The 19078-nt window shown below is 40.8% G+C and overlaps 1 protein-coding gene across 3 annotated transcripts in view; it reads left to right on the forward strand.

Moving 5' to 3' along the window:
- LOC134346751 (uncharacterized) overlaps window positions 1-19078 on the forward strand; it is a 71081-nt gene that overhangs the window by 22401 nt on the left and 29602 nt on the right. For all 3 annotated transcript variants that reach the window (XM_063048369.1, XM_063048352.1, XM_063048360.1), the window contains exon 3: window positions 11377-11528. In XM_063048369.1, coding sequence (XP_062904439.1) covers window positions 11377-11528 — 152 coding nt within the window. The remainder of the gene's footprint in view (window positions 1-11376; window positions 11529-19078) is intronic.

Raw genomic sequence — 19078 nt, forward strand, 5'->3', positions numbered from 1 at the left:
TCTTATGAGAAGTCTGACAGGAAGTACGGCCACAATCAGCAATATTTCTGTTTGTCTTGAACAGTGATCGATAATTCAATTCCATTGAAACATCTTTACTAACTGTACAGATCTTGGATGCAGTTGCGATTCTCAGCTGAGGCAAGCTGAAATGGGAATATTTAATCGTATCCATCAAGCTGCTCCACATCATATTTGCCCTGATGATAGACCCAAAAGTGAATTGATAGGTATATGAAAGGGAATCAAAAGAATTACTGGGAATAGAAACATAGAAAACCTATAGCACAATACAGGCCCTTCGGCCCACGATGCTGTGTCAAACATGTCCTTACCTGAGAAATTACCCAGGGTTACCCATAGCCCACTATTTTTCTGAGCTCCTGTCCAGGAGTCTCTTAAAAGACCCTATCGTATCCGCCTCCACCACCAGCCCATTCCACGCACTCAACACTCTTTGCGTTTTTAAAAAAAAAACAACTTAACCCTGACATCTCTGTACCTACTTCCAAGCACCTCAAAACTGTGCCCTCTCGTGCTAGCCATTTCAGCCCTGGAAAAACAACCTCTGACTATCCATACCATTAATGCCTCTCATCTCTTCCTTCTTTCTTTTCAAATCTTTTTATTATTTTTTTTCCAAAATAAACATGAGTACATCGAAGCAAACGACACTTACAATGTCTCAAGAAAAAAAAACATTATATAAAAATTTTAAAAATTTTGTGATGGGGAGGAAAAAAAAAACCCCTACTAAGCAAGAAAAGTGGGGAAAAAGAAAAATCCCACTAGGTGTTCAACCCCAGAGCCATGCGTCATACATAAAGCTTCTAAAGATAAACAGCAAAAAAAAGTTCCAAAAAATTTACAATTAGATCGTGGAGTATCCATCAATTAACTCAAATGATAATAACGAGCAAATGAACCCCATCTTTTCTCAAAATCAAACATAGGTTCAAAGGTTCGACTTCTAATTTTCTCCAAACTAAGACATAGCACAGCTTGAGAGAACCATTGTGACAAAGTGGGAGGGGTTGTTCCTTCTACTTCAACAAAATGGCCCTCCTAGCTATCAATGTAACAAATGCAATAACATGTTGGTCAGACACAGAGATACCATGGATATTTTGAGGAATTATTCCAAAAAGCACAGTTAATTTGTTAGGTTATAAATTAATATTGAGTGCTTTAGAAATTGTCGAAAAAACTGACTTCCAGAACTGTTCTAGTATAAAACAAGACCAAAACATATGTGTCAGTGTAGCTGTCTCAGTTTTACAGCTATCACAATAACTATCAACATTAGGGAATATTTTAGACAATCTCTCCTTCGTCAAATGGTAACGATGTACAATTTTAAATTGAATCAGTGAATGACTAGCACAGATCAAAGAAGAGTTAACGAGCTTCAGAATCCACGTCCAATCCTCCGTCATAAAAGTCAAATTGAGTTCCTTTTCCCAATCTTGTTTAATCTTAAATAAAGGACGCATATACCCTTGTAATAGTAAATTATAAATTCTACCAATGGAACCCTTCATCGAAGGGTTCATACCCATAATAGTATCTTAACAGGTCAGCATCCAATATGTAAGGAAAATTACTTAAATATTTTTGTAAGAAATGTCCAAGCTGGAGATATTGTAAAAAAGTGTGAGTATGAAAGCGAATATTTATCAACTAATTGTTCAAAGGTCATCAGTCTACCTTCTTTAAATAAATCCAAAAAAGAATTAATACCTTTATTTTTCCAAAGTAAAAAAAATTGGATCACTCAAAGAAACCATAGAAACCATAGAAAAACTACAGCACAGAAACAGGCCTTCTGGCCCTTCTTGGCTGTGCCGAACCATTTTCTGCCTAGTCCCACTGACCTGCACACAGACCATATCCCTCCATACACCTCCCATCCATGTATCTGTCCAATTTATTCTTAAATGTTAAAAAAGCACTCGAACTTACCACCTCGTCTGGCAGCTCATTCCATACTCCCACCACTCTCTGTGTGAAGAAGCCCCCCCCCATGTTCCCTTTAAACTTTTCCCCCCTCACCCTTAACCCATGTCCTCTGGTTTTTTTCTCCCCTTGCCTCAGTGGAAAAAGCCTGCTTGCATTCACTCTATCTATACCCATCATAATTTTATGTACCTCTATCAAATCTCCCCTCATTCTTCTACGCTCCAGGGAATAAAGTCCTAACCTATTCAACCTTTCTCTGTAACTGAGTTTCTCAAGTCCCGGCAACATCCTTGTAAACCTTCTCTGCACTCTTTCAACCTTATTAATATCCTTCCTGTGATTTAGTGACCAAAACTGAACACAATACTCCAGTTTCGGCCTCACCAATGCCTTATACAACCTCATCATAACATTTCAGCTCTTATACTCAATACTTTGATTAATAAAGGCCAATGTACCAAAAGTTCTCTTTACGACCCTATCTACCCGTGACACCACTTTTAGGGAATTTTGTATCTGTATTCCCAGATTCCTCTGTTCTACTGCATTCCTCAGTGCCTTACCATTAACCCTGTATGTTCTACTTTGGTTTGTCCTTCCAACGTGCAATACCTCACACTTGTCTGTATTAAACTCCATCTGCCATTTTTCAGCCCATTTTTCCAGCTGGTCCAAGTCCCTCTGCAGGTTCTGAAAACTTTCCTCACTGTCTACTACACCTTCAATCTTTGTATCGTCAGCAAATTTGCTGATCCAATTTACCACATTATCATCCAGATCATTGATATAGATGACAAATAACAATGGACCCAGCACTGATCCCTGTGGCACACCACTAGTCACAGGCCTCCACTCAGAGAAGCAATTCTCTACCACCACTCTCTGGCTTCTTCCATCGAGCCAATGTCTAATCCAATTTACCACCTCTCGATGTATACCTTGCGACTGAATTTTCCTAGCTAACCTCCCATGCGGGACCTTGTCAAAGGCCTTACTGAAGTCCATGTAGACAATATCGACTGCCTTCCCTTCATCCACTTTCCTGGTAACCTCCTCGAAAAACTCCAATAGATTGGTCAAACATGACCTACCACGCACAAAGCCATGTTGACTCTCCCCAAGAAGTCCCTGTCTATCCAAATGCTTGTAGATTCTGTCTCTTAGTACTCCCTCCAATGACTTACCGACTACCGACGTTAAACTTACCGGCCTATAATTTCCCGGATTACTTTTCGATCCTTTTTTAAACAACGGAACAACATTGAGCCACTCTCCAATCCTCCGGCATCTCACCTGTAGACAGCAACATTTTAAATATTTCTGCCAGGGCCCCTGCAATTTCAACAAGGTTTAAAAAAGTAATTTCGATAAATTAAACTACAAAGCTTAAATTTTTAAGATTAAAAAAATTGCAGAACTGAAGCCAAGTTTGTAAAGAATGCTTAATCACAGGGTATAAGTTTAAATTAACAATTAGCTAATCATATAGGCAAAGCAGCTCCCAATAACGAGGTTAAATAAAACTGTTTCACAGCTTTCAATTCCAGGTCTACCCAGATAGGCCGATCCTTCTTATCAACCCAATATAACCAAAAGGACATGTATCGCGCATTAACAGCCCAGTAATACATTCTTAAATTAGGCAAAGCGAGACCTCCATCCTTTTTCAACTTTTGTAAATGACATTTACAAAATCTTGGTCTTTTATTATTCCAAATAAAAGATAAAATCATAGAATCAATCCACTCGAAAAACTTCTTCGTCAAAAAAACAAGGATATTCTGAAATAGATATAAAAATTTTGGTAAAATCATCATTTTGACTATATGGGTGCGACCAACAAGTGAAAATGTAAGTGGACTCCATCTACTAAATAATATTTCATAGTGTCTAGCAAAGGAACAAAATTGGCTTTATAAAGATCCTTATATTTTTCAGTGATTGTGACACCTAAATAACTAAAAGAATATGTGACTTTGAAAGGAGTATTGTCATACATAGAAATGGATTCATTTATAGGAAACAATTCACTTTTACTAAAATTTATTTTATATCCTGAAAACTCTCCAAATTCATTGAATAATTTTAACAAGGCAGGAATAGATTCCTCAGGATTTGATATATAAACCAATAAATCATCTGCATAAAGAGAAATCTTATGAATAGTCTTATTCACAGAAATCCCATCAATATTTTTAGCTTCACGGAGAGCAATAGCAAGGGGTTCTAATATTAAATTAAATAACAAAGGACTTAATGGACAGCCTTGTCTTGTCCCCCGTGAAAGCTGAAAAGAAGAAGACCTTCAGTTATTAGTAATAACAGTAGCAATAGGAGCTGTATATATCTTTCTTTTTCAATCTTTTTATTAATTTCATAGAATGAAAACATAACATAGCAATAATACAAATAGTAGGAGATACATTGTTGCACTTAAAATGAGTAATTGTAAGACCAAATAGTATAAATTGACAAAGCTCCCAATCGTGTAGAATAACAATGAATAACACAGGGCAAAAAAAAGACTGAGAAAAATCATGAAAAAGAAAAAAAAACCCCATCCCAAAAAAAAACTAAACTAAACAGAATTAGTCAACTAAACTAAAAGACTTAGTGTCGACGGCTCCATTCCTCTCAACCAACAGTATAGAGAAATAAAATAAGTTTGGAAATGGTCAAATTACATCAAATGAAAATGCTGAACAAATGGCCTCCAAGTTTTTTCAAATTTAATGGAAGGGTCATAAACCGCACTTCTAATTTTTTTCCAAATTCAAACATACCATAGTTTGTGAAAACCAATGAAATACAGTAGGAGGGTTAATCTCTTTCCAATTCAGCGGATTTGGTGGTTTCAATTCCGAAGATTTTTTGGGTTTAATCAATTTATCTTAGCAAATCCTATTATATCTAATTTCCTTTTTCAACCTTCCACTATGGATCAAGCTTACTTTGATTGGAAAACCAAAGGTATAATACGTTATCGTGATTTATTTTTGGATAATTGTTTTATGTCTTTTGATCAACTTTCTAATAAATATAACTTACCCAGATCTCACTTTTTTAGATACCTACAGATTAGAAACTTTTTAATTGCTGTTTCTCCTAATTTTCCACACCCATATCCAATGGATACTTTGGAAAAAATTTTAGATTTAAATCTTTCTCAGAAAAGTGTTGTAGCAATTACATATAGTATAATTATGAATTTATGTCCTGATGTTTCCAATAAAATTAAAGCTGACTGGGAAAAAGAACTTGAGATTATTATACCGATTGAAAAATGGGAAAAAATTCTTCAGTTGGTTAATTTATCCTCCGTATGTGCTAAACATGTGTTGATACAGTTTAAAGTAGTGCACAGGCCTCATATGTCCAAAGATAAACTATCTCGTTATTACTCTTATATTAATCCAATATGTGATAGATGTCATTTCGAGATAGCTTCTTTAACCCACATGTTTTGGTCATGTCCTCTGTTGGAACAATATTGGAAAGGTATTTTTGACATTATTTCAATGGTTTTGAATATAGACTTACAACCTCATCCAATTACTGCTATCTTTGGACTACCAATGATAGATTCAAATTATTTAACCTCTTCAGCACGCAGGATGATTGCATTTCTTACTTTAAGGAGCTTTATATATCATTCTAATCAAATTATTAAAATTAATACCAAAGCCAAATTTCTCTAAAACGTTAAATAGGTATTTCCATTCGACTCAATTGAACACTTTTTCAGCATCCAAAGAGATGACACATTGTGGAGTTTTAATGAGGATGAATATATAATGTTAAATAGTCTCCAAACATTTGAAAAAGAATAACGACCCTTTATGAAACCTGTCTGATCTTTAAAAATCATTTTTCCCAAAATATTCGCCAACTGATTGGCCATTATCTTTGACAGAATCTTAGCATCAACGTTCAATAGTGAAATAGGTCTATATGAGACACAATCAATAGGATCTTTATCCTTTTTAAGAATTAAAGAGATAGAAGCCTCATAAAAAGTAGAGGGTAAATCACCTTTCAGAAAAGAATCCTTAAGCATTTCCAACATATACGGAGAAAGCAATTTTCTAAATTTTTTATAAAATTCTACAGGATGACCATCAAATCCAGGGACTTTACCAGACTGCATCGAAAAAATAGCTTTATGAATTTTGGCTTCAGTAATTTGGGCATCAAGAGTTTTTTGATCTTCAACAGAGATTTTGGGAAAAGCAATCTTCCGTAAGAAAGCATCCATTTTTGAAGAATCTACTGGACATTGAGATTTATAAAGTTCAGTATAAAAGGCTTGAAAAATCCTAAGCCAAAATACCATCTTTTCCACAAATTTTCAATATTTGCCTTTTGGCTCTAGCTGTTTTGAATTGAGATGCAAGCAGTTTATTATTTTTATCTCCAAACATATAAAATCAACTCCTTAACTTAAGCTTCAATAGGATGAGTTAATAATAGGTTATATTGTGATTGAAGTTCCACCCTTCGTTTGAATAAATCTATATTAGGGGAAGCTGCATAAATATTATCTAAGTCTTTAATTTGTTTTGAAATTTTATCTAATTCTACCTTAGTCTGTTTTTTTAAGCTTAGCTGAATAAAAAAATGATCTGACCATGTAAAAATGCTTTAAATGTACCCCATATAATCAATTTAGACATACCCCCTATATAATGTTTTCTGATTTTCAATAAAACTGACAAAGTCTGAACTTTGCAATAATGTCTGAGACGTGTGCCATGGTGGATGAGCCAGAGTGATATCATTAAATTCAAAAGACAAACTCAAAGGTGCATGGTCAGATATAGCAATAGCATCATATTCACAATTTTTAACACTAGGCAAGAAGCAAGGATCAATTATTATATAATCGATCCTCGAATATTTTTTATAAACATGTGAAAAGAAAGAATATTCTCTGTTATCACGGTGTAAATACCTCCATAATTCAATCAATCCAAAATCGTTCAAAAAGGAGTTGATAATTAGCTTTATAATTAACTATGCCAATTATAACAATGTATTCCCAATAACTTTGTACCATTACTATGTTATGTTTATTATTATGAAACTAATAAAAAGATTGAAGAAGAAAAAGGAGTAGATAAGTGACGCAGAACGATTTGGAAGCCGCTGATTGGTTAAGCTCTTATCCATCAAAGGATTTAAACAACAGTTAAAATCCCCACCCGTTATCAACATGTATTCATTTAAATCAGGCAGTAAAGCAAATACCCTTTTTTAAAAAAAAGGATCATCTAAATTAGGACCATACAAATTAACCAAAACAACTTTTTTGTTACAGATCACTCCTTTAACAATTAAGAATCTACCATTAGAATCTGACAATATCCTCTTGAGTAAATATATTAGATTTAATAAAGATGGACACGCCTTTAGTCTTACTCCGAGAAGTGGAGTGGAACTGCAAACCTTTCCACCATCCAAAAAATCTATTTTGATCTCCCACCCTGATATGTTTCTCTTGAGCAAAAATTATGTCAGGTTGGAATCGGTTAATAATTTTAAAAGTTGTTTTTCATTTGATAGGATGATTCCAACCACGTACATTCCAACTTATTACATTAATCTGTTTAAATACCATATTATAATTTTATTCTACTTTACACATGTGCAGAGCACATACCAATACGGGATGATCAAAAATGGCAGCGATGAAGAATACAACCACATAAAAAACATGCATGCTCCGGAACCACCCAATGGAAAAAAATTCCTAACTCTAACCCCTCCCCCTCCCAAAATCCCGAACAAGGCAAGCAGACTAGATAGAATACAAAGCCAGGGACTGCTCTGTCTGTTCAGGAGAAACATTTTTTAAAGGATTATTTCTCCCTCCCCCTAGTTTAAAAAAAAATGACTGACCTTGTGACCTTAAACCTGTGCCCTCTTCTGGCAACCATTTCAGCCCTGGGAAAAAACCTCTGACTGTCCACATGATCAATGTCTCTCATCGTCATATACACCTCTATCAGGTCAGCTCTCATCCTCTGTCGCTGCAAGGAGAAAAGACCGAGTTCACTCAACCTATTCTCATAAGGCATTCTCCCCAATCCAGGCAACATCCTTGTAAATCTCCTCTGCACCCTTTTTATGGTTTCCACATCCTTCCTATAGTGAGGTGACCAGAATTGAGCACAGTACTCCAAGTGGGGTCAGACCAGGGTCCTATATAGCTGCAACATTACCTCTTGGCTCTTAAACTCAATCCCACAATTAATGAAGGCCAATGCACCGTATGCCTTCTTAACCACAGAGTCAACCTGCGTAGCAGCTTTGAGTGTCCTATGGACTCTGACCCCAAGATCCATCTGATCCTCCACCCTGCCAAGAGTCTTATCATTTATAGTATATTCTGCCATCATATTTGACCTACCAAAATGAACCACCTCACAAAATGAACTGCATCTGCCACTTCTCAGCCCAGGTTTGCATCCTATCAATGTCCTACTGTAACCTCTGACAGCCCTCCACACTATCCACAACACCCCCAACCTTTGTATCATCAGCACATTTACTGACCCATCCCTCCACTTCCTCATCTAGGTCATCATCACACAGGCATGAATGTGTGGAAAGAATGAAATCCTGCTTATTTCCATTCAAATTAGCTCTTAACGTATAACAAGTCTTGAATAAGAGTGCTGGAAATATGGAGGAACTTGACCAAGCAGGGTTATCTTGGTTTAATTCTATAGGGATTTGATCAAATACATCTAGAATATCGTGTTTTCCTCTCTGACCACAGTGATTCTTGTGATGGTAGGTTTGAGAGTGGTTTTGCACCTCTGGGCCTAATCCATACTCTCTAGTCATAGTCATAGTCATACTTTATTGATCCCAGGGGAAAATTGGTTTTTGTTACAGTTGCACCATAAATAATAAATAGTAATAGAACCATAAATAGTTAAATAGTAATATGTAAAATTATGCCAGTAAATTATGAAATAGGTCCAGGACCAGCCTATCGGCACAGGGTGTCTGACCCTCCAAGGGAGGAGTTGTAAAGTTTGATGGCCACAGGCAGGAATGACTTCCTATGAGGCTCTGTGCTGCATCTTGGAAGAATGAGTCTATGGCTGAATGTACTCCTGTGCCCACCCAATACATTATGTAGTGGATGGGAGACATTGACTAAGATGGCATGCAATTTAGACAGCATCCTCTTCTCAGACACCACCGTGAGAGAGTCCAGTTCCATCCCCACAACATCACTGGCCTTACGAATGAGTTTGTTGATTCTGTTGGTGTCTGCTACCCTCAGCCTGCTGCCCCAGCACACAACAGCAAACATGATCGCACTGGCCACCACAGACTCGTAGAACATCCTCAGCATTGTCCGGCAGATGTTAAAGGATCTCAGTCTCCTCAGGAAATAGAGACGGCTCTGACCCTTCTTGTAGACAGCCTCAGTGTTCTTTAACCAGTCCAGTTTACTGTCAATTCCTATCTCCAGGTGTTTGTAATCCTCCACCATGTCCACATTGACCCCCTGGATGGAAACAGGGGTCACCGGTACCTTAGCTCTCCTCAGGTCTACCCCCAGCTCCTTAGTCTTTTTCACATTAAGCTGCAGATAATGTGGGGGGAATATGAGAGGTTCTCTCTTAATGGATACGATTCCTGAATGCCATGACAGAGTAGATGCAGGGATGATGTTTTCCTTGATTGGACCGTCACAGACTAGATGTCAGTCTCCAAGTAAGAGTTGACCATTTAGAACTGAGAAAAAAAGAGAATTTCTTCACCTGCACTGCAGTGAATGTGAGTCTGCCCTAAGAAGGCTCCTCAGTCTGTAAGTGAATTTAGCAGGACAGAGGTTGATTTGTTTTTGAATATTAAAGGTCGTAAAGGAATTTGGGAACAGTGCAGGGAAGTTGCACTGAAATAAAAGATTAACTTTGATCTTATTATGGCAAGGAAAGTACAAGGGCTCAAAGTCCAATTCCTTCAATTTCTCAAGTTCTGAGATATAAGTAGTGCAGAAACCTGCATTCATGTTTTTAAGTATGATCTGGCAACGCTCTTTAGATGCGCTTTGAGATTGACTTTGTTTTGAAGGGGGAAGCTGAGAGGAATATAGGGCCAAAAAGATTTTGAGAGGAATCACAGTAATTTCTTTTCTCTCAAGGTGTTCGAAAGGGAAGAAGGAAACTAAAGCACTTATGAAGTGAATTCAGTGAAAAATCTGAACATTGCCTTTCTGCAGTTGCATCTTCAGTAAGAAGCGATAATAACGATAGTCCTGGGATGACGGCGTAGACTTGTGTGCAGGATAGCACGTGGGCAGCAGAGTTTTGGATGAGCTTACGTTTTTACAGGATGACTGATGACTGAGTGAATGGAGGTCATCAGAGGACAGCTGAAAGCATGTCTGGAGGTAACGCAAGATAGAAATAATGACTCCCGTGGTACTTGGACTCAGTTAGAGATGCAGGTGGACATTTATAGGAAGATTTTATGGTCAAGAGGGTCTGAATTCTGACGCTGCACTGGGTTGATCAAGGTACTGAAGTTAAAAGGAATAGTTCATTCAGATCACAGCATGATCATATGTTTTCCATCCTTCACGTAAAAGGCATTGGTCTGGAATTGGAAGTTGTGGTGCTTGTATTAAATATTCAGAAGCATAATCAAATAAAATTGAAAACAGCTTCAGTCATCTGAATAAGCTCAGGAAAACCTAGAACTGCTCTCAGTAATACTTAACACTAGCTTAGGGTGTGCATTGCCTTTTCCAAGTGCTGCATGCAACATGTGATTTGGCAAATTTTACTTGCATACTATTCTTGCTTTAAGTTGCTGAATGAAGCTCGTACCTTTAATCCCAAATGTATAATCCACTCTTTGTAAAATGGTTAAAGTATTAATTTTAAAAATAAATTCTTGTATCCCAAGCTGATAGGAAAGGAATTATCATTTCAGGTTGATCTTTGATCACAAAAGACCCGAAAAACTAACTTTTTTTCCCTCTGTGCTCAGATGTTACCTGACTTACTAAACATTGAGTGGCTTGTTTTTTTTTTACTTTAGATTTCCAGAACCAGTATTTATTTTTTCTCTCTGGTTTGGTATCCAGGGATTCTGCAATCTAATTTGATCTTGGTATACTGCCTTACTTGAGATTAATTGTTATTATGCATATTTGTTCATGGCTCAAAATTGGGGCCACTGCAGCTTTTATAGACCATATCTCAGATGAGCAGAATGATACCATAAAGGGTTGAAAGGCTCTTTTGATAGAACACTGGAAGTGAAATCCTTGAATTGATTAAAATTTTGCAAACTAGTGACTTCAGGATCCTCAAATGAATTAACATGGCACCCTTGGTAGTGATGATGTTTTAAGTGAATACAGAGTGCCCAATTTCATTATTTCCTTAGGTTGATGCAAGGAATCTCATCGAAAACATTTTCCAGAACTCTTTTCCTTCTCAACCTATAAAACATGGATTTGAAGATTTTCCTGCGCTGGAGAAGTCTCTTGAGATGAACGGGGAAGGATGTGATCCAATTAAAGCAATGGAATCAACAAGGTAATTTCTACTATTAAATTAAATGAGTTCTCTCATGCCTAACACGTGTCTGAAGTAGAAGTTAATACTACTGCATTGATTTTTTTTCATTAAAGGCCAAACAAAGTTTTGTGAGTTGAACTGCAAAACTTGGGCACATTTTCAGGCAGGGTTTAGCTGCCTTCTAATGCATTTCAAACACAATATAGATAATAGACATAGGAGCAGAATTAGGTCATTCAGCCCATCAAGTCTGTTCCAACATTCGATTATGCCTGATTTATTTTCCCCTTCAATGTCTGTTTTTTTTGTCGTGTGCGTCTGTGCATGCGCAATGTTGGCGGGATCATGTCTTTTTCATGCCTTTACAAGGCGCGGAGCGAGAGAGACAGACTGTGTGACACACCATTTCTCACACAGACATTTCGCAGTATTTTTCCCTTTATTTTACGAGGTCGAGTTGCGATCTGGACACTCAGCCCAGCATGGATGGAAAGCGTACTCGGGAGCAGACCCAGCAGGGCTCAAACCTGGGAGCCTCTGTTCCAGAGTCTGGAGCTGATGTCATTGCTCCACCAGCCGGCCCTTTCCCTTTCAGTTTCATTCTCCTGCCTCCTCCCTGTAACCTTTGACCTCCATACCTACCAACCTCCACAGCCGTCTGTGGTAATGAATTCCACAGATTCACCAACTTCTAATGATATTTCTCCTCTTTTCTGCTCTAAAGGATTGTGTTTATATTCTGAATCTGTGCTCTCTGGTCCTAGACTCTCCAACTATTGAAAATATACTTTCCAAATCTGCTCTGTCTAGGCCTTTCAATATTTGGTAGGTTTCAATGAAACCATCTCATTCTTCTAAACTCAGTTGAACACAGAGCCGTCAACGCTCACTTTTCAGTCCTGGGATCACTGGATCAAAATGGTGATCATCAAGTCACTGCAGAAGTGTAGCTAACAAAGGCTGAGATAACAATTATTACCAGACCTCCTTCAAACCAAGGCCTTAACGGACTGAATGAAGTGTTCAGCAGACCCAAGTGGTGCTCTTTGGTCACTCCAAAATCGCTTTCCAACAATTGGAGATTTTGAAGGTTGAAGTTTCTTCTTCACAATCTAAAAGCCAAAGTGTTAGCTAACCCAGATTAACTCACTGGTTAAGGAAAGTGCAGTATCATAATGTAGTTCTTATCAGAGCTTTCATCTGTCAAATTGACAGTTAATGCAGAATTGCTTGAGGACACAAGATAAAATAGAGCATGTTAAACTCTCTGTTTAATTGTATTAGGTAACTGCATGGCTCACTCAATCCAGGACAGCTTGTCACCTAAAGCTACAAATACAAACCACCTTTGATCACAATCTACTCTAGTTAAGAGTAAAATTCGTCTGCAATCTTTGTTTCAATTTTCTACATTCTAAATGTTGTTAGTATTAGTATTTATGAAAAACTTGGTTTAGCTGATTTTGAAACGTGTAAAATCCAGCCCCTCAGCATTCTAAAAGCAGAACTTATCCAGAATAGGCAATAGAATGTCTTTGAGCACTTGATGGGTTTTTTAACATTATATTTCTCTGCTGTGATGTGGACTAAGAAATGGCAAGAGAAAGCAAGTTTATGTTGATTTGGATAAGGGCATAGTGAAGTGAATTCTGAGACAACAGCAACGTCACAGTCCTCGTCAGAAGTTCCAGCACTTTTGGGCAGCACAAAGAAAAGGCTATGTGCAATTCTTGGACTTTGCTAGTTTTTAATTTACTTGTATCTTCCAAGAGATTGTGTGTCTTTTCTGTGTGCAAAATTGGGGATCATGTTGCAGACATGCATAAAGTAGGTTCATGTAACGGGTATAAATGAATTGGCTGTTGTTTCCTTAGTCATTTTTTCCACACGCCTGCATCTAAACTGCTTCTAGTTTATTCTTAGGCATATTTTGGAAAATAGCTCTCTGCAGAAAGCCTTGCAAACAAAGCTGGAATGTGATTTGTATCCAAAGGGTAGGTTGTCTGAATGAAACAGTGATTATGTACTTATGTATTTAGTTCAATCGGCAACCTCCCTGACGAGCCAGGGCCCGAAAGGAGGGTGGAGAAATACCTTGGATAAGAGCAGACAAACCAGAATGGGGAGATTGTCTAAATCCCTTAAAATCTCAGCAGAGAGAAGAGTGCGATAGCAAAGTTCTTTCAGTTTCATTGCCCCTTACATAAGTTTGACCAAAATAAAGAAACCTTGGGAGTGGCCTGAATGTCAGGCACCAGTGTAGCTGCTGTAATACCAGCTACGACCTTAAAGTACAAAATGTAAATGTGAAAAAGAAAAATAGAGAAAATGAGAGAAGCAAACACAAAGTTAAGGGAGAAGCAGTGAAAATTGGTGGGGTTAGTGCAGATAGGAAATGCGAGATTTTATTGACCTCCTTGGCCAAAGGGAAGTTGAGAGGCTGGCAGCTTTTCTCTGTTGGGATCCTGCTCGCTAAAGCTTGAAAATTACCAATTTTATTTTGGAAAAAATGTTTAGTTCAAACAGCATTTGGTTTGAGTGAATTGGAAACCAGGACATATGTTGCCCATGTGGCACCCTTCCTATGACATAGTGGGTGCTTGTGATTGTAACTTGCACTAAAGGCTAAAATTTTGCTATTGTTGTATAAAATTGCATCACTATTCTTGTGTCAGAAAGATCTTGAAGTTATTCTGTGACACCTCACCACCCCTGATCTTTGTGGTAAAACTTAAATCATCTTGACTCCTGAGTGAAAGTATTTCCTTCTGTTCTCTTAACTGTCTAACCTTTGTTTTACAAAATCCTCAGCTACTGACATTAAGTAATATATTTATGCTCTATGTTCATTTTCTGAAATGCTAGCTCTGTTGGTATCAGTGGAAAGAAAATCAGAATCCAAGTGCAATGCCCAGCGTGGATAGTCGAAGGGGCGACAGATGAAATTGTACTTCCCGATTTTTTTTCTCCCCTGTAATTATAAAAGAGCTCTTTCTGTTCCATACATGAAAAGCACTTTCAATGAAAGCAAGCAACACACATCAAAGTCGCTGGTGAACACAGCAGGCCAAGCAGCATCTGTAGGAAGAGGTGCAGTCGACGTTTCAGGCCGAGACCCTTCGTCAGGACTAACTGAAGGAAGAGTGAGTAAGGGATTTGAAAGTTGGAGGGGGAGGGGGAGATCCAAAATGATAGGAGAAGACAGGAGGGGGAGGGATGGAGCCAAGAGCTGGACAGGTGATTGGCAAAAGGGGATATGAGAGGATCATGGGACAGGAGGTCCGGGAAGAAAGACAGGGGCGGGGGGACCCAGAGGATGGGCAAGAGGTATATTCAGAGGGACAGAGGGAGAAAAAGGAGAGTGAGAGAAAGAATGTGTGCATAAAAATAAGTAACAGATGGGGTACGAGGGGGAGGTGGGGCATTAGCGGAAGTTAGAGAAGTCGATGTTCATGCCATCAGGTTGGAGGCTACCCAGACAGAATATAAGGTGTTGTTCCTCCAACCTGAGTGTGGCTTCATCTTTACTGTAGAGGAAGCCGTGGATAGACATGTCAGAATGGGAATGGGATGTGGAATTAAAATGTGTGGCCACTGGGAGATCCTGCTTTCTCTGGCGGACAGAGCGTAGGTGTTCGGCAAAACAGTCTCCCAGTCTGCGTCGGGTCTCGCCAATATATAAAAGGCCACATCGGGAGCACTGGACGCAGTATATCACCCCAGTCAACTCACAGGTGAAGTGTTGCCTCACCTGGAAGGACTGTTTGGGGCCCTGAATGGTGATAAGGGAGGAAGTGTAAGGGCATGTGTAGCACTTGTTCCGCTTACACGGATAAGTGCCAGGAGGGAGATCAGTGGGGAGGGATGGGGGGGACGAATGGACAAGGGAGTTGTGTAGGGAGCGATCCCTGCGGAATGCAGGGGGGGGGTGGGAAAGATGTGCTTAGTGGTGGGATCCCGTTGGAGGTGGCGGAAGTTACGGAGAATAATATGTTGGACCCGGAGGCTGGTGGGGTGGTAGGTGAGGACCAGGGGAACCCTATTCCTAGTGGGGTGGTGGGAGGATGGAGTGAGAGCAGATGTACGTGAAATGGGGGAGATGCGTTTAAGAGCAGAGTTGATAGTGGAGGAAGGGAAGCCCCTTTCTTTAAAAAAGGAAGACATCTCCCTCGTCCTAGAATGAAAAGCCTCATCCTGAGAGCAGATGCGGCGGAGACGGAGGAATTGCGAGAAGGGGATGGCGTTTTTGCAAGAGACAGGGTGAGAAGAGGAATAGTCCAGATAGCTGTGAGAGTCAGTAGGCTTATAGTAGACATCAGTGGATAAGCTGTCTCCAGAGACAGAGACAGAAAGATCTAGAAAGGGGAGGGAGGTGTCGGAAATGGACCAGGTAAACTTGAGGGCAGGGTGAAAGTTGGAGGCAAAGTTAATAAAGTCAACGAGTTCTGCATGCGTGCAGGAAGCAGCGCCAATGCAGTCGTCGATGTAGCGAAGGAAAAGTGGGGGACAGATACCAGAATAGGTGCGGAACATAGATTGTTCCACAAACCCAACAAAAAGGCAGGCATAGCTAGGACCCATACGGGTGCCCATAGCTACTCCTTTAGTTTGGATGAAGTGGGAGGAGCCAAAGGAGAAATTATTAAGAGTAAGGACTAATTCCGCTAGACAGAGCAGAGTGGTGGTAGAGGGGAACTGATTGGGTCTGGAATCCAAAAAGAAGCGTAGAGCTTTGAGACCATCCTGATGGGGGATGGAAGTATATAAGGACTGGACATCCATGGTGAAAATAAAGCGGTGGGGGCCAGGGAACTTAAAATCATCGAAAAGTTTAAGAGCGTGAGAAGTGTCACGATCATAGGTCGGAAGGGATTGAACAAGGGGTGATAAAGCAGTGTCGAGGTATGCAGAAATGAGTTCGGTGGGGCAGGAGCAAGCTGAGACAATAGGTCGTCCAGGACAGGCAGGTTTGTGGATCTTGGGTAGGAGGTAGAAACGGGAAGTGCGGGGTGTGGGAACTATAAGGTTGGTAGCAGTGGATGGGAGATCCCCTGAGCGGATAAAGTCGGTGATGGTGTGAGAGACAATGGCCTGGTGCTCCTTAGTGGGGTCACGATCGAGGGGTAAATAAGAGGAGGTATCCGCGAGTTGTCGCTGTGAGGTCAGTACGCCAGACTACAACAGCACCCCCTTATCGGCAGGTTTAATAATGTTAGGATTAGTGCGGAGGGAGTGGAGAGCAGAGCGTTCCGAAGGAGTGAGGTTGGAATGGGGACAACGTGCAGTAAAGTCGAGATGGTTGATGTCCCGTCGGCAGTTAGCGATAAAGAGATCCAGAGCAGGCAGAAGACCAGAGCGGGGTGTCCATGAAGAAGAGGAGGGTTGAAGACGGGAGAAAGGGTCATCGGTGGGGGTGGAAGAGTCCTTGCCGAAGAAGTAGGCTCGGAGACGGAGACGGCGGAAGAAAAGTTCCGCATCGTGGCGAACACGGAACTCGCTGAGGTGTGGGCGAAGGGGGACAAAGGTGAGGCCCTTACTGAGGACAGAGCGTTCTGCCTCCAACAGTTGAAGGTCGGAGGGGATGGTAAAGACCCGGCACGGATGAGAGCTGGGATCAGAGGGGGGAGGCTGGGGGTGTCAGTGGAGAGGGGAGGGTTGGGGTGAGAGGAAGATGGAGCCTCTGAGGGCCCAGGAGTTGACGGTGGGATCTGAGGAAGACGGGGCTGCGGAGTGGTGGTGAGGGAAGGGGAGACGGGAGTCACAACAGCAGCACATAAAGACCCGGCCTGGAGTTCAAGGCTAGAGTTGCAGTTGGTGGTTGCACAATCGCTGTGAAGGTGTCCATGGTCGTTGCTGGAGTCCGGGTTTTGAATATGCCCTGAGGTGTTGGAGCCGCCGAGATCAATGGCAGGGGCCGCAATCTGAAGTTCATGCCTGCTAGCGTCGGGGACGGCAGGCTCTGGAGTCCGTAGATGTAGGATCTTGCCATTCGTCCATTCGTCCCCCCCATCTCTCCCCACTGATCTCCCTCCTGGCACTTATCCGTGTAAGCGGAACAAGTGCTACACATGCCCTTACACTTCCTCCCTTACCACCATTCAGGGCCCCAAACAGTCCTTCCAGGTGAGGCAACACTTCACCTGTGAGTCGACTGGGGTGATATACTGCGTCCGGTGCTCCTGATGTGGCCTTTTATATATAGGCGAGACCCGACGCAGACTGGGAGACCACTTTGCTGAACATCTACACTCTGTCCGCCAGAGAAAGCAGGATCTCCCAGTGGCCACACATTTTAATTCCACATCCCATTCCCATTCTGACATGTCTATCCACGGCCTCCTCTACTGTAAAGATGAAGCCACACTCAGGTTGGAGGAACAACACCTTATATTCCCTCTGGGTAGTCTCCAACCTGATGGCATGAACATCGACTTCTCTAACTTCCGCTAATGCCCCACCTCCCCCTCGTACCCCATCTGTTACTTATTTTTATGCACACATTCTTTCTCTCACTCTCCTTTTTCTCCCTCTGTCCCTCTGAATATACCTCTTGCCCATCCTCTGGGTCCCCCCCACCTGTCTTTCTTCCCGGACCTCCTGTCCCATGATCCTCTCATATCCCCTTTTGCCTATCACCTGTCCAGCTCTCGGCTCCATCCCTCCCCCTCCTGTCTTCTCCTATCATTTTGGATCTCCCCCTCCCCCTCCAACTTTCAAATCCCTTACTCACTCTTCCTTCAGTTAGTCCTGACGAAGGGTCTCGGCCTGAAACGTCGACTGCACCTCTTCCTACAGATGCTGCTTGGCCTGCTGCGTTCACCAGCAACTTTGATGTGTGTTGCTTGTATTTCCAGCATCTGCAGAATTCCTGTTGTTTGCGTTTAAATTCAATGAAAGCAAAATAGGATTGAAAGTTATACTTAAAGGGGAAAAGAAATGGAAAGGTACATTGCATCCGGAGTTTCTCCAGTTAGTAGACAATTTCCCTCCACGCCTCTCTGACATAGTGGGGAATCGTGTACAAGGCAAGTTACAGCAGTGGTTTGCCGTTGCCTTCTGCCTGCTGAGTTTCCAAAGAGATCACCAGCTCGTAACCCAGCATGGATGGAAAGCGTGCAGGGGAGCCGGCTGGATTCGAAGTCCGGCACTGCTGCCAGAACGCCACCAGTCACTTACAGGGGATGAAGTGCAAATCTACCTGAGTTCTGAAATGTGCACTAAAATCGTACTGTGTTGATCTAAACTTTGCATATTATAGAATAATATTGCCAATCCAAATGTGACATGTATACATTGACCAGTTTGGAACTGCATATGATGCAGCCCATCAGCAGTCCAATCTGTTATCATAACTATAAGGACAATGGCCTGTTGTTGTTTTTTTTGGGGGGGGTGGTTGTGGAACATTTTTCACAATTACACTTAAGTTTTATTTTCAGTCCATTTTTTAGTCTGGCTGTCAATGCTGCTAATGCCCTTTCATTGCCATTCTGAGAAGGTGGTGGTGGCTCTGGGCTGCTTTGAGTTGCATGTTGGGAATTCCAGAATTTTGACCTTTCTGACAGGAT

Source organism: Mobula hypostoma, chromosome 1 (genome assembly GCF_963921235.1).
Source record: "Mobula hypostoma chromosome 1, sMobHyp1.1, whole genome shotgun sequence".
NCBI classification, from domain to species: Eukaryota; Metazoa; Chordata; class Chondrichthyes; order Myliobatiformes; family Myliobatidae; genus Mobula; species Mobula hypostoma.